At 37.8% G+C, this 12543-nt stretch overlaps 1 protein-coding gene across 1 annotated transcript; it reads right to left on the reverse strand.

Moving 5' to 3' along the window:
• Positions 1–145: 145 nt before the first annotated feature.
• On the reverse strand, positions 146–7342 carry PROCR (protein C receptor). Its single transcript, XM_015814134.1, has 4 exons — positions 7112–7342; positions 4811–5062; positions 2770–3039; positions 146–1775 (listed from the first exon to the last, which is right to left on the reverse strand). Exons 1-4 carry the CDS (start codon positions 7170–7172, stop codon positions 1663–1665), a joined length of 696 nt encoding a protein of 231 aa, XP_015669620.1. The 5' UTR covers positions 7173–7342; the 3' UTR covers positions 146–1662.
• Positions 7343–12543: the final 5201 nt, after the last annotated feature.

A 12543-nucleotide genomic window follows, 5' to 3' on the forward strand; every position in this document is an offset into this window, starting at 1 on the left:
AAATTGCTTTATTTAATCTGGAAAACCAGCCCACTGATATTTACCAGCAGCATTGTATTATAATGGATGAAACTGACGAAGCCACTATATGAATAGGGAAGTAGAAAAGGCGAGCAGTGAAATAAATAGCCACAAACTATGCATAGATTGGAATAACTTTATAAAAAATATCCAGCCAATTATGCCATTCTTTTTTCTGTTTTAAGAACTATATTCTAAGTTCTACAAATGAAAGGAAACTTGATAGGTGAAATGCTTTTTTTTTTAAAATGACTATTTAAATATATGATTATGCCAGCTCATAACTGAAAACCCCAGGTCTAAATTCTGGCGAACAGCTAATAAAATCCTTAATTAAGTGAGGATTTTTGGAGGATCTTTAGAGCACTTAGAAGTGATGAACAGGCAGCAATTTTGCAATTGTTGGCTGGCTGCTCAGTGTTATAAGGATAAAATGCATGGAGTTATTATCTCATTTTCTTGATAAGCACTGTAATCCTAAGCATCCAAAAAAAATAGTGGAATCCTAATTTTTAGTAAATTTCTGAAGACATTCTGTAAAAGCCTCTTGAGAGAAGCATTATTTCTAGTTTGACCCAATTTAATTTAAAACATACAGTTGCTAATTTTGAATGCTTTTAAAGGTCCACAGGCTTATAAAGGTCCACAGGATTTGTCATCATAAATTGCCTTTGGAACTACAGAAGTATAGAAAGAGCCATCCAAAATCAACTGAGGTGTATCACATTGCCCTCAGTATATTTCCTTTGTTAAAGCTCTGTAATGTGATTTGATCAGGAATGCCTAAAATTTTCATACAACTTTAATTGTATCAGGATCTTTCAAAGATGAACATAGAAAAAAACAAAAAGAAATTCAGGCATTCTAGATTTTTACATTGTATTTGCCTGATGGATAAAGAAATAAAAGAGCATGCAACTCTGATTGTTAAATACCTCCCAAAAAAATGGGTATAATACCGTGCAAATTAAAACATTGCCAACAGAACATAATAAAATGCAACATGGTCACAATAAAAAACCAGCACAATATGTAAATAAACAGGTATTTACTGACACAGCATGATAAAAAAAAATATATATTCTAGTGTTTTCCTACACCATTTCTTCCCCTACAAATGCAGAGTTCCTTTTTTCCCCCAGATCAACCAAGCTTTGATGCATTGGTTATGACAGGCTTGTCGCCCGAGCCCAACATTGTGGCTGAGAAAGAGTGACTGCCCAGAGTCACCCAGCGGGCTTTCATGTCTAAGGCGGAACTAGAACTCAGTTTCCTGGTTTCTAACTTGGTGCCTTAAACAGTAGACCGAACTGGCTCTCAGCATGATAAAATATAATGCCATATGAAAACTGGCATATTGGGTTGAGTTGGATTGAAAGTGACTGACTCAGAGTGATGAATGAACTCTGTGGTCAGGTGGGAACTTGACCCTGGACCTTCTAGTCCAAAACCACCTACACCAGCTGAAGCTTCTTTAAAGGAGAAAAGACAACCATTTTTTCAGATAGATATAAGATTCCTATATTTCTCATAGTGATGGTCTGTTTCCCCTCACATTACGAGTCCTGCATGTTTCTCTTCCAATTGGCTCCACTGAGAAACCAAGAAAGCTGATGGTTCATTTGTCTCTCCGTGCTTCTGCTATCTCTTCCCACCAGTGCACAAGAACAGGCAAACGGCTAATCCCATTAGAGCAAGAGCACCGATGCTGATGCCTATCACTAGTGGAGTGTGTGAAGGTCCTTCACGTTGCCCTGCAAAAGGAAAGAGAAGATTTAGGATTGCTTTTAGGCAGGGGTTTTTTTTTTTAGTGGATGATGATGGAACTCATTTCAAATGCTATCTAAACAGAAGCCTTGCAGGAAGAAAATCCTAAAAGGAAGTGTCTAGTGATGATTTACTGTACAGAGATAGATTTTTTTTCCCAAGCTAGAACTATACCCTGGAAGACAAGCAACCACACATGCAATATTTATTTTGTACAATAGTTTGCCCTAGGTCAGCGGTTCTCAACCTATGGGTCGCGACCCCATTTGGGGTCGATCGACCATTTCACGGGGGTCGCCAAGCAAGGCTGTCCGCCATTTTTTTTGTCCGCCATTTTTTTCCCCTTTTCCGGCGGGTGCCTTACCTCCCTTGGGTTGGGCCAGCTGGTGGTCGGCCTGCTCCGTCTCTGCCGCTTGCCAGCTACGCCTCGGCCGGTGCAGGGGGCGGAACCATGCATGTGCGGCGCTCCCGGGAAGGGAAAGTCCTTGACGTATGACCGGTTGGGTAGTCCTCGACTTACGACCAGTTTAGTCCTCGACTTACGACTGGTTTAGTCCTCGACTTACGACCGGTTGGGGGTCGCGGCATTAAAAAGGTTGAGAACCACTGCCCTAGGTGATGGGATCACAGACCCTGTTCTGCCCGTCCTCACATCACCTTATGAAACACTTCCTTTTTAAATCTCCTCTAGTCCCTATTTGGGATAGAGTCAGTGCAGCTGGATGGAACTGAGCATTTACTGACTGGATGCCTTTCCTAAGGATCAGGTATTTTATTTTCCTGTTTCATTATTCATTTCTAAGGTTATTTCGGTACTGCAGAATTTTGCTCTTCAGTGTTATTGAGATGGCAGCGTCACTTTTATTGCATATCCTTTCCTCTTAGAATTAGTGAATAAGAAGAATTGACTGAGCCAGGATAATTTGTCAGGTTATCTATCTAGCCAAATGCTTCTCTGCAACTACCAATTGTTTCACATACCAGTACTAGCTTCTTTGTTGTTAGTATGCGCCCTTACAAAGTTGACACATGTTTCTTGTAGGAAGAACTGTAGATTGGTGGTTGTCTCTGGGAATTGATTCAGCTTCTTACTGGTATAATTGGCCACAAGAGTGTTAGACAAACCTTCCCAGTTATTACTATTTGTGTGAAATTTCAGGAAATCACTCCCATTCAGCCAAATCTTGTAGAAGCTTCTGGTGATATTTTCAGACACTACGCACCCCTTTGTGCAATATATGGATATGGGATCTGCAATCAAAATGTTTGTTAGAAAAATATATACTAAGTATTTATTTGAACATCATACACAAAGTAATGCAGCATAATAGAACAAATGAATCACTGAAACTGAGGCTTGCAAACATTCTTATACAATATGCATGTTTCCAATTGTTTTATGGTAACTTCAATAGAATCTATATATTTTTAATTTTTTTAAAGTGAAAATTACCAATTTCCAAAAAACTAAAAGTTAAATAAGTGAAAAAAGTGCAAAGAAATATAAAAAGGGGGGAAAGTTACAAAAGTGGCTTCCAATCTTCTATTTTACTTCCTTTTTAAAGGACTCTCTTAAACAGACTTTGTGGACATCTATTAGATAGTGTAACTCCTTATTTTTGCTGCCAGTGCTATGAATCATGGAGTTGGAAGTAACTTTACAAATTATTTAGTTCAATACTTTCCTCATTGTGGCATCTATTAGACTGGCTCTGACAGATGACCATTCAACTTCTATTTGGCCTTCAGCAAAGGAGAATTGTGGCAACAGTTCAGAAAATCAGGATTTCTAGCCTAAACCTCTTCCTTGTATGTAATTTTAACTCACTGGGTCTGATCCTCCCCTCTGGAACATTAGAGAATACATCCACTTGTATCTAATAATCCTTCATTTTTTAAAAAAACTACCATATCTTTCTTGGTTTCTGTAGGTCAAACATACTTGAATCCATTAATCATTCTTTATAAAGCTTCTTCCAGACTCTACCATCTTGGAAATCATCCCCTGAACCTGCTCCAATATGTTATTGCCCTTTTTGACCTTTAGGGCCCAAAAGTATAAGATCTTGACCATAGCCTGGATCTATTTTACAGGGACTCCTACCAAACAATATCCCCCACATTATACTTGGGCCTTTTCTTTTTCCTACCCAGATGCGGAACATTACGTTCTATTAAATTCCATTCTGTTTATTTCAGTGTACTATTCAAGCCTGAATCTTCCATCCCCCATAAAGTATTGGCCACACCTCCTTCCTTAGTACTGCAAATTTTGTAAGTATCCTCTCAACTCCCAAGTCAATAATAAAAAGTTGAACAGTATAGGGACATGGACAGACTTTACACTGCTGACTTCCCTCAAGCTGACATGCAGCCATAACTGGTACCCTCCAAAGTTCACCTAACTATAGTATGAGTATTTTATCATTTATGGAGAATACCTTGAGAAACTCTCAAAGTCTTTGATGAGTTCCAAATGCAGCATTGCTGCAACATCCTCCTCATCTAACATAGTAACTAACAAAAGAAACAACATTAATCTGCCATATTTTGTTTGCAACAAACCCATATTAGCTCCTGTTAGACATAGCATGGCTATCTAATGATCACAAGCATGTTCTTTATCAGTTCCATATCTCCGATGAAATAATTCCATTTATTTTCACTCTTAATAGACAACCCCTTTCAGATGTTAATTTGAAAATGTGAGCAATTCAGTTTAACAGAAAGAAGGGGTACAATGGATTGAGTGATAATACAAAATAGATGTGATAACATCACTTGTAAGGCTGGAATTTTTCAATTCTTTCATTATTTTTTGTTGCTAAGAAGTAAGGCTTTGCTTTTGAAATTGCTTTTAGAAATTATATTGCATACATTTCCCAACTCAAAATAGTGAAAATGATATTTTCATCAGTCATAAATGTTGGTGCTCAGCAATACCATCTTATTTGGCAAAAAGTCTGTTGCCTTAATATATACTCCCAACTATTGCCACCTTAAAAACTCCTTCATTACTCACAGGATATGATCTTTTCCTTAGAGAGTATCATAACCATTCCCTGGAAGCTCTGCAGGTATTTGTGCAGTTTGCTTTCCGTCTGTTCCCAGAGGTTTGGTGCCTCTAATGATAACAATTGGCTCACGTTCAGTTGTTCAATATCACCCTCCAAGCTATGGCTCAGTATCCCATCTAGGAAGGCATTGCCCACAAATTCCGCAGAGTTCTCTTTTGAAAAGTTGGCAGTCAATGTCATGATGAAGTTATGAGTTTCTGAGGGAAAAAAATGAGATAATCAAGCCAGTGGAAGCAATAGTTTTAAGCAGCGCTTTTTTTCTAAAAAAAAAAAAAAAAAGGTGCTGGAACTCACACATGTCATACAACCCGCCTTGCCTACCCTACAAGGTTCCATCCCAAAAAGATGCCGGAACTCTATGAGAAAAAAAGCCCTGATTTTAAGTCCATTCTTCCCAGTCTACTGCTTTTGGCTAGACAGGTGAGGGATAACAGGAGGATGGCTCAATCCTCACCTTCCCTCCCCTTAAAAAAGGAAAGGAAATCAGCCTGGCTGCTCTTTTTATCTCACTCTTTTTTCTCTCCCTTTGTTCAAAGGCATCCTGTAGTCTTAACTGAAAAAAGCAGAGGGATTAGTACAGGAAGTATTGCACATTCAGGAAGGAGGGGTTGCCTGCCTAATTTCCCCTTTGAGAAAATATTTCTCATAGCACTAACTGTGGCACTGATTGGATGACTGCCAAGGCACTATATGACCCAGACTGCCAGGCACCATTGTTTATGGTGGCCTCAACATTCTTCCTCTGGTGCAAGAAATGTGGCTTAAGAGGGAGAATAATCTATCGCTTCTGAGATGATCCACCATCCACCAGTGGCCAAGTCATTTTCCTGTTTTCCTGTCAATTTCTCTGGTTCACCTTATTTTTACTTGACCAATGTGTTGTATGAGGGGATACTTTTTGATAGCCAGAGCTATGCTTAATATTCTGGGGAAACCAAAGTTCCATGATAAGCAATATAATGATGCAATTGTATGAAGATTGTTTTTCTCCTTGATTTTGGGTCTGTATTTTTTTCATTTAAAAAACCATGTGAAGCTGATTTACACTATGGTTTTTATTTATTCTGTGCCTTAAAATATGCAAGATTGTGAAGATGGGAAAAAGACAAGCAATTGGCTCAACCATGCATCTGGGAGAAGAGAAACTGTTTTTGCAAGGCGCGTAGCCAATAATAAAACAGGAAATAGATTCAACATTGAGTCACTAACTCCTAAAAAACTGTGGGATATGGGTGCATTTGGAAGGCATGGATGTATATGGGGCATGTGCCTGTATATGAGAAGAAACTCCAAGCTTAAATAAGAAAAGCTCCCTGAAGTCTTCAGGCTCCATTAAAACTGGATACCAGCCTTATCTCATGGGATTTTTCCTTATTTTAGAACATGATAACTATTGCACAATATCCCAACCCTGAAGAATCTTTTTAGTTAATCATTTGCACAAATTTGTCCTGACTACTCCAAAAGGAATAGTCCTAAATTCATTCTATGCATGAGGCTGAGAATTATTACTAATCTTTTCCAATTTAGAGTTCTGCATCTAATACTGTCAATCTTGGAAGATAATAGAATTTTATCTCTAAATAAACATTTACATGATTGTAATATGGTTCTTTCGGTCTAGCACTAATTTCCAAATCATGACTGGGAGTTCAAAACAGATTATTTGTAAATTTCAAAATGTCATTAAAATATTTTTTACTGATTTGGATGAAGCATGAAATAAATGTACAGATAAAGTTTTGATCCACTCACTCTATTTCTGCACAAATGTACTTAGAAGTGTACAAATGTACTTCTACAGTTTTCAGTGGATACAGTCCCCAGCAAATGATATTTAGGATTACTGAATTAGTAAAATATTTTTAAAACCCAACATAAATAAAAATATATTTATTTTCTACCTAAACGATAGTAGGATTAGCCCCAGGCAAATAATTTTAAAGAGGCTATTCTATAACTTGGTATTATAGATGATCCACCATCAGGTGTATGAATTAGATCTGTGAAAATAAGTGGTTATGAATAAGAAAGAAAGATCCATGGATACGCATGTTAATCTTTCACAGCCAATATCACAGTGGTATAGACTAACATATTCTGCTACTTTTCACAGCTCACATTTATAGAGTGTTTAGCCAGCTTTATATTCACCCTTCTTGTTCCTTACTCAGAAACCTAGTTAAATCACAGAATACTCACTACTTCCCATTTTAAATCAAGACAACATGATTTTCCAAACTTACCTTCACCATATGCCCAATGATAGAGAGTCCAAGACTGGAGAAGAATTTGCAGAAGCAACATTCCCAATCAGGAGTCACTTATTTGCAAAACCAGGAACACTTCAGTGTTGTTAGTGAAGTAAGGTGTCTGGAAAGAAAACCTCGAAGTCTTTTATATGTCAAGCCAATATGTGTTAGTATCTCTGGGAACTACAAGCACCACCAGAAATCAGGGAGTTTCCTTTGCCAGGACTGGGCTGGAAGAGAGAGGGTACGGTTGGCTGGGAGGAGGCGGGTGGAGCATGTTTTCATCTTCCTATTTCCTCATGTTCAGCAAAGGAACTTTTTTCCTTGCCAGATCCGCCTCCTCCTGCTTCTCCCACAGCTGTGCAGGCTGTAGCTGGAAAATGCCTTTAAAATGCCAAGCATGACTCTGCTTTTGCCAAGTATAGTATTTAGGACTGAGAGACAAGGCAAACAAAACATGAGAAAAAGATCCAATCAAAATATCAGCAAAAAATAATATTCACAAAGGACAGAAAGAGTGCGTCTGCAGACAGTATAACCTGGATCATAGTGCCATTTGAAATTTCAAGTTTTGAGATTAGATATATAAAGATATTTTATTGCACACTACCCAAAAAGAGATATTCCAAGACTGCAGCATTGGAGAGACATATACTGTAGAATGTCTTGAGTCCAATATCTGAGACAAAATACAACCCAGGCAACAAATCCAATACTGTAACAGAAACAATTCCTACATCCTTATCCATTCGTTTCAGCCCTTATACAGTATACTGAATATATAGAGTGTGTCAATAGTTTGCCTAGCCACGTGGGCTGATACTGCTATTGTATGTCTATTCTACAAAGCCAGCCAGTATGAAACACAGGTAGTACTTTACTTATGACCACAATCGTTACTAAATGAGTCAGTTAAGTGAATTTTGCCCCATTTTTATGACCTTTCTTGCCACAGTTCTTAAATGAATAATTGTGATTGTTAAGTTAGTAACATGGTTATTAAGTGAATCCGGCTTTTCCATTGATTTTGCCTGGCAGAAGATCGCAAAAGATGATCATATGGCCTTGGGACACTGCAACCGTCATAAATATGAGTCAGTTGCCAAGCATGTCAGAGCATGCACAGTCTTATTGCACTGAGGTAACCCAGGAGTAAACACAATAAACAGTGGTTTGTATTAAATGGTGGTTTATCATACACTACAATATACACTAGGAACAAAATACATACATGTGGTGATTCAGCAAAGTCCAACACACAGCAATTACAGCAGGAAACAGATGAGAGAGCGACTCCAGCAAAGCCTTCCCTTTTATACTCAGACTCTTAAAGGGATACACACACCTGCTGAGTCATTCCTGTCATTGCATCGTGTACCTTACATTACATTACATTGTTACATAAGCTGTTTAGCCTTTAAATCAGAGCTTTCCAACCTTTTGGGCACCAGGGGCCGATTCTGTAGAGAGAGGTTTTTCCACGGACCGGAGGGTGCGTGGTTTTGTGTGCTGCCTGCATCTCGTGGATGGGGCTTTGCTTGTTTATGCAGACTGGTTGCTGGCATGCCACAGCCCGGTACTGGTCCACGGACCGGGGGTTAGGGACCCCTGCTTTAAATCATTATCCTGACAAAGCATCTGAACTTTAAAGCATCTGAACTTTGATCATGTGACCATGGGGATGCTGCAATGGTCATAAGCGTGAAAAATGGTAATCAGTCACTTTTTTCACTGCCTTTGTGACTTTGAATGGTTACTAAAGGAACTATTGTAAGTTGAGGACGACCTGTAGTGTTTAGGGTACTGGATCAGAGTGAGGAAGAGCATGTTTAAAAACCATTAAGCCATACACTACATGACAACAAACCACAGTAAAGATTATCATGAAATGGGAACTCAGCCAAAATGACACTATATGACTTGGTTTTGTAAGTGGGTTTGGTTAAAATCATAACTGTCCCAAAGTCTCCCTATAAGCTTTCGTGGCTAACTGTGGTTTAAAACATGGGAATCCCCAGTTCTAATCTAATATCTCCTAAGCATTATCTTATTCTGGTTCCCTTTATATGATTTTTGCTTGTTTTTAATCCCCTTTATTATTTTTTAAAAATAAATCAAGGCAAACATATCTAATATTCCTTCTTTCTATTATCCTCACAACAACAACTCTGTGAAGTCAGTTGGGCTGAGAGAAAGTGACTGGCCCAAAATTGCCTAGCTGGTATATATAATATTAATAGAATAGCAGACTTAGGCAATATAAAGTTGCTACTGGCAATATCTATTTAAATGCAGAACAGAAATATTACAACACCAAGAATTACTAAATGCATTCAAATGCTATAGCTGTTGCACGTGGAACTATTTGTAAGCAGCAAAGCTGCTTCATCCTGCCCTTTCTCTCACTTCTTTGCAGAAAACTGAACTGTGGCCTTAAAAGTCCTGCTGGCAGAAACCCACTGTGGGAAATTGGAATGAAACATTGCATCAAACCCCAAAAGCATAACATTGTAATTATGGGCAGAAGAAAAACAGATCATGTTACATTTCACAAAAGTTAGACATGCTTGGAATTTTAAGTTGCTTCTGTCTATGGACAAAACTACAAACAATCCCATATTTATAACATGCATATGCAGCCTATCTGAGTGGCAAGAAGAATTCTTTGCAGCATTTATTCAGTGTTCAGTTTCAACAGGAAAAAAAAGAAAGAATTGGCATATTTCTGAGAGAGAGAAAGAAACTGAGAACTCAGAACATAATCCTGCTCCCATCCAAATTCCTAGGAGAATGCATGGTGCCCCAGAATTCCCACAAAGAGCAGTATCTACCCTGAGCCTCCTCTTCAAGTCCAAATTAGTCCAGAGACGGAGAGTGTATAAAACTAAAAAAAAAAAAATGCTTCATACATGAAACAAAAATGTTGTATTCCAGAAGTTCTACTGAACTATTCTGAATGGGTCATAGTTTGCCAGAAATAAAATCCGGAATGTTTTTGTTGTATATGATTTCAACTAAAAACAAAACCCTCAGAGATAATTTTACATGGAAGAAAGGCAAGGCCGGTCCACGCCTCTGAATTTCTCCCCTTCTTTTCTTTTCAGCTTTCAATGATGTCCTTCCACCAGCCCTCCCTTCCTGCTGACCTTCTTAGCACTAGTCCTCTTTTTTTCCTCTGCAAACCTCAATCAGGCTGTCGCCAACATCCCAACCGAAAACTTGTAGTTCAAAGTATAAACTGTTTTATATAACTCTATTCCAGACTGATTTTTTTACTTATTTGTATCACCATTCTAGCTATTGTCTATCCACTGCAGGATGAAGGCCTCTTCTTCATGTTTTCAACCTATACAGTCCTAAGCTTTCTTTCGCCAATTGGGCCAATACTTGCTGATGTCATCAATCCATCTTGTTTTAGGTCTCTTTCGTGGATGCTTTTTATCCAGTGGGATCCATTCTATGACACTTTTGGTCCACCTGCCATCAGTTCTTCTTGCTATGTGACCAGCCCATTTCCATTTCAATTCTTTTACTCTCTTGATGATATCATATACTTTTGTTTGTTCTCTAATCCATGGGCAGATATTTCTATCTTGTCTTGTAATGCCAAGCATGTATCTTTCCATGGCTCTTTGCACCACTCATAGCTTTTGTATCAATTGTGAGGTTAGTGTCCATGTTTCACAGGCATCTGTTAGAACAGGTAGCACACACTGATTGAAAACCTCCCCCTATGCCTGAAAAGTTTTCGATCAACTTATTTGTATACATAGGTACTTCTCACACAACCTTCCCCTTGACTTTTCATGAGCTAAAAAATGGGTTATCCCACCTACCAGCATAATTGCTGTGCATATATGAAATGCGCATCTCCAGAACTTTAACTTTCAACTGTCTTGTCTCAGTGCCTGCGTTCACATTATTTTAGCCTAACATTTTGTATAAACCAACTGTGAATCCAGTCGCAAATCTCACTTACATTATTAATAGTTAAGTTAACCAAGAGTTTATTCTCTAAGCATAGCCTGAAAATTCCAATAACTTAAAACATCCATACTGATAATTCAAGAGTCAAATTTATAGATTTGGATTGGATTTAATGGAATCACCTTGACCACGCACAAGGCCATTATGTTTTTAGTAACTGATATTATTAAATAAATATAGGTCAGATAGAAGAGTCCCAGAGAACAATGAAATGACAAAAATGCTGACAACAGTCATCATGATGTCTATTCACTGTTTAGTCAAGATGTCTAAGAAAGATTAAAGAATTAGCTGAGCATAACAAGGTTTTACCCTCTTTTTTAAAAAAACAAACAAAAAACAAACCTCTCCTGTACTCTAATCCAGTTTTTTTATTCTTAATGAAGTTTCTGGCTGCTACTTTGAATATGGCTGGAGAGATTTGAGGAGGACGGTTGGGATTAAAGACTAGCGTTAAGATAGAAATATATGTTATTTTATATAAAACTTAGATGTATATTCAGAGATGAAGAACCGATTGTAAAATATGGTATAATTTGATAAGAATGTATATATTGGAATGTCACGTTATATCCAATGTTTTTTTTAATTGTATTATAAATAAAATTTTGTTATATATATAGATATAGATATATTTCCTGCTTGTAAAAGGATCACCTGTCCTTGAGGTTGCTCATTCAGTAGCAGCAGCAACATCTGGAGAGGGGAATTGTCAAAACAGGCAAGGTAGTGGATGAAAATCCCATCCCTTGTATACATGCACTGATGTCACTTGCATGTACAAAGAGAAGGAGACTAAACAATCCTGTTGCAGTCAATAACTTACCTATTTTTATTGTCTTAGGCTGCTTTTGCTACCATTTTCTCTTCATGTGCAAATATTTGGGAAGAGGTAGGAGGGATCTTATTTAATTATGGTGTGCTGTTACAAAACAATCAGGGAGAGAGAGAACAGGTCAGGGGTTTTGGAGAAATTATTTGCAGGGAGATATATGATGAGCAACTGAAATCTAGCTATTATAAAGAGTGGAGGGAAGACCAATGGCTGATCTCCCTTCCTTTCAGTCTACAATCTTATTAATGGTGTGACAGTGACAGAAGACCCTTTAATCTAAAGATTTAACTTTTTTTCATGCTAAATCAGTTTCTGACAAAGTATATATCTAGGATTTAATCCTGGACAAAACACTGATTTGGCATTTATCATAGATATCTGGATAAGAGTAGAGGGGAATTAATTTCTTCCAGTTTTGTAGATGAATTACTGTATAAAGTAGCAGGCTAGCTTGGAGGGTAGGGAGGTATGTGGTATAGTGTAAAGGACATAAGGAATAAAGGAGTAAGAAGGCAGCCATGATATGTTATGCTTGATCCAGGTAGTGAGATGTGAGTTGTTATGATAAAAGTAAGTTGGTAAAGTCAAGAATGTAGTTATGAGG

Source organism: Protobothrops mucrosquamatus, unplaced genomic scaffold (genome assembly GCF_001527695.2).
Source record: "Protobothrops mucrosquamatus isolate PMUCROS unplaced genomic scaffold, P.Mucros_1.0 scaffold225, whole genome shotgun sequence".
Taxonomy (NCBI): domain Eukaryota; kingdom Metazoa; phylum Chordata; class Lepidosauria; order Squamata; family Viperidae; genus Protobothrops; species Protobothrops mucrosquamatus.